Source organism: Mastomys coucha, unplaced genomic scaffold (genome assembly GCF_008632895.1).
Source record: "Mastomys coucha isolate ucsf_1 unplaced genomic scaffold, UCSF_Mcou_1 pScaffold15, whole genome shotgun sequence".
Lineage (NCBI taxonomy): Eukaryota > Metazoa > Chordata > Mammalia > Rodentia > Muridae > Mastomys > Mastomys coucha.
The window spans coordinates 75030230-75034376 of record NW_022196897.1 but is presented as its reverse complement, the minus strand read 5'-3'; the positions used below and the strand labels follow the sequence as shown (position 1 = coordinate 75034376).

The window sequence follows — 4147 nt, the reverse complement described above, 5'->3', positions numbered from 1 at the left end:
CTGATTTACACACTGAGGAATGCAGAGGTGAAAAATGCCATGAAGAAGTTATGGAGAAAGAAAGTGGTCTCAGATGATAGAAAGTAAATGAGGTCTACAATATTTTTTTCATATTTAGCATTAAATTAGATGTCAATAAAGTTATTTTTTATTATGTTAAGATATCAGTTTCTTAGGGAATGGGGAGTATAAGTTCATATAGTAAAGAGATCATGTAAAACGTACTGATTCAGTCGATTTTATGTAGTAGGATAAAGCATGAAAAACACATAGGCATGTGTCCTTTGGTCTTTATTCATATTTGATACTGTGACTCTTCATCCTTTCTGTCAAAACATGACTTATTGTTGTGATTGTATTTTTTGCCCTTCTTCCTGTTCAGTTCTGAAGGTTCCTCCTGATAATTGTCTATCTGTATAATCACATCTTCTATTCAAAGCCTGATAAGGTTTACCCCTCCCAGTTACTTATTCTTTATTTTAATTAATTTATTTTTGTGATTTTAATATAAGATCCACATTCCCCTTCTTTCTCTGTCAAAACACTCCCATTTACACCTTCCCATTGTCTAATTAGACCTAAAAAGAGTTCTAATTCATGACCTCATTTCTTTACTAAAATTTATTCCATTAATGTATATATATATATATATATATATATACATATATATATATATTTCAATTAGTTATTTTTCATAAAGACGTTTTGATTGTATGATAAACTTGTATTAGTTTCTGAACTCAGCAGACTCTTACAGATTACAATAACTGTAGCTAGTACTAGTAACAATGAATTGCATACAATTGAAGAAATCTCTCTTTTGAGATTGATTCAGAACTTTTACCTTGTATTTATTAAAATAGAATACTAGAACTCTAAGAGGATTCAGAAAGAAAAATTTACTAGAGAATCTCTGATGCTCTGTTCTCAATATTGGGACTGTACTCACAATGACTCTTATCCTTTTCGTCTGACTTAATCTCTTCTAATTTAACTAAGATTATCTTAGAATCAATAAAACAATCACTTCAAAGTAGAATATTTGGATATATTAGAAGAGTAAACAAAAGCAGAATGACACAAGTCAGTATTTCAGGTTTTGAAACAGAAATATTTTATTTCAGAAGTAAATTAATTTAGTGAATTTTGAATTAAATTCTGAAGAAACCAACATTAGTAAAGAAGAAGCAGACATTTTATATTTAAAAAGTGTATTAATTTCATCATTATCATTAATATTCCAATATTGAAGAATAATGCTTAGATGATTAAAAATATTGAATAATTTTTATATTTTATATACTTTATAATAGAAAAAATTAAGCATGCTTTTTTACCTTGAGACTTTTCATTGCTTTTATAAAATAGTAAATTGGATAACAAAATTTATATCAATTTTGCTGTATGAGAAACCACACAATTTCTTCATTTCCTTTTTCCTATTACTTGAATTTTTGTTTTTCTTGAGTACTTGAGATTGAACATAGATCTTCACTCATGCTGGTCATGGTCTCTACCATTGAGAACTATTTCAGCCTTAGGTTTACTTTAGCCCAAAATAGTAATCATATCTCTGTGTGTGTGTTAGAAATCTATACCATCTACAGTGAACTATAATGAAAAGTATATTATATATCTCTTCTTTTTACATTCTTTGACTTTCAGTTTCAATCAATCTTGACCATGTTGTACTCATGCAATACCTATAGATTGACTCTGTTGTTACAGGATTTTCAGTTTTAAAGTATTGTTGACAGAATCATACTTGGTCCAGTCTCTTTTATAAAACAAGGAAGATAATGCACATTGAAAGTATATCCATACTTGTTATTTAATTTTAGTTTATTATTTGAGTATTAAGATTATTTGTGCATTATGTATGTGCCTGGTATACACACAGACATCAGATGAGAAAACTGGATACCTGGAATTGGAGTTGTAGATAGTTTTGAACCCCAGTGTGGTGGCTGACAATTATATCTTGGTTTTCTGCAAAAACAGCATGAACTTTTAACCACAGAGTCATCTCTTCAGCCCAGTATATACCTTTTTTTGTCTCATATTACTTTGGGACAAAAGGTGAACATAGCTCCACCATGTTTGCTGTTGAACATCTCCCATAGACTGTGACCCTATACAAAATCATTTCCAGTATTTTATAATAAAAATGCAAATAAGACTAAATGTACAATTTCAATAAGTATATTGGTTGAAGTAAACACTTTAGTGAGGGAGAGGATAGAAACCCAAGTAGTGAAATGGAAACATTGGTGAGCACAAATGATGACTTTGACCTGATAAACTATTTCATATCCCTTGGACTGTCAAAAAGAGCTTCCTCTTCTTTGAAAGAGAAATATGTTTTTCACATCTATAAGATGCAATTACCTCTGAAAAGTGCCTGTCATTCAGTAGTGTAGTTGTCTTTGCTTTCTACATGGGCATATTATTATCCCGCTTATTGCTTCCAACAGCAACACATTCCTGTGTAGGAAAGTACAGACTTACCTTACATAGGCATAAGCCATAACATGAAATAATAGAAGAGAGGTACAGGAAGGAATTTAATAGAACTTCAGTAAGTTTTAAATATGTAAGTTTCAGAGAGGTTCTCAGAATGCAAGGCTAGAGAACAGAAATTGATAAGATATACCCGGACATGACTTTAGATTGGATATGACTGTGTTTCCCTTGCTTGGCCCTAGAAAACAATGGGATGAATCCCCATTCCTCTACCACAGCCTGTGACTTCATTTATGAATAGAGACACTAATGCTAAAGTAGTTCATAGTGTGAAATTAAGGAATAGAGATAGGCACACTCAGAGGAATGCAGTGTGCAAATGACAACTGACTGAAGAGATGTTTTTACAAATGAAAGAACATCCACCTAGACCAATAAACTCTCAGAGGGATACATGCCACAGATTCTCTTCAAAGTCCTCTTCACGAACCTATCTCACTGCTACTGTGATCTCAGACTTTTTAGCCTTTGAAACGGTGAGGAAATAAATTCTTTTTTTTTTTTTTATTAGATGTTTTCTTATTTACATTATCTCCTTTCCCAGGTTCCCCTCAAAAAAAAAAAAAAAAAAGAAAGAAAGAAAGAAAAATGAAATAAAATAAAAATAAAAACCTAAAACAATTCCCTGTTCCCTCTCCCCTCCCCCTGATCACCATTCCACCCCCTCCTGCTTCCTGGTCCTGGCACTCCCCTACACTGAGGCATAGAACCTTCACCAGGCCAAGGGCCTCTCCTCCCATTGATGACCGACTAGGCTATCCTCTGCTATACATATGCTGCTGGAGCCATGAGTCCCACCATGTGTACTCTTTGGTTGAAGTTTTAGTTCCTAGGAGCTCTGAGGGTACTAGTTAGTTCATATTGTTGTTCCTCCTAAGGGGCTGCAAACCTTCAGCTCCTTGGGTCCTTGAAATAAATTCTTATTCTCTAAGCCTCATGGTACTTAAGGACACCCTTGGAAACTCATCAGAATAATTTATAGGGAACCATTTTTGCCTGCTTCTGTAAGAGACGGACATTCAAGCAGAGTCTGCTGGAAGACTGCCTGGCCATCTCATGCATGGGACAATAAGAGGAGCTACACTTGAAGCTCAAGACAAGGGAATGAATGTTCTATTGATCTCAGTGGAAGGAGCAGGACTCTGGGTGGGTAAAGATATCCTATGTACTTCAGCCATTGTCTCTGCTAGCTTGTGACTGTTTCTAACGATACTGAAAAATTTATAAAAGTTTTGAGAAATGCATTAGTGACTGGTGTGGTATAGACCTGCAGCCCTCCTAATTTCTAACTTTTGTCTCTGAGCCTTCTTTCTATCTTTCCTTTAATCATCCTCATTCCCCACTCAGAGGACTGTTTGATCTCATACCAACAGGACTTGTGCAATGATTCTTTTGAGATACTTAGGAGATGTCACTTACTACAACATATAGGAGGCTGTCCTATTATTTTCCCATTATGCCTACAAAATGTAATAATTTTGTAAAGGACAGCAACATAGACTTAATATATGCCAGTTTCACATAGCTTTAATGGTGAAACATTTTTTTTTTTAGAGCAGATATTTTCTTTATTTACATGTAAATTTCTCCATTCCCAGTTTCCCCTCCAAAAAACAAAGAAACA

The 4147-nt window shown here is 33.7% G+C and overlaps 1 protein-coding gene across 1 annotated transcript in view; it reads left to right on the top strand.

The window, feature by feature from the left end:
* Nucleotides 1–87, top strand: part of LOC116091715 (olfactory receptor 4C16-like) — a 1073-nt gene extending 986 nt beyond the window's left edge. The window contains exon 2 of the mRNA XM_031373228.1: nt 5–87. Coding sequence (XP_031229088.1) covers nt 5–87 — 83 coding nt within the window. The remainder of the gene's footprint in view (nt 1–4) is intronic.
* Nucleotides 88–4147: the final 4060 nt, after the last annotated feature.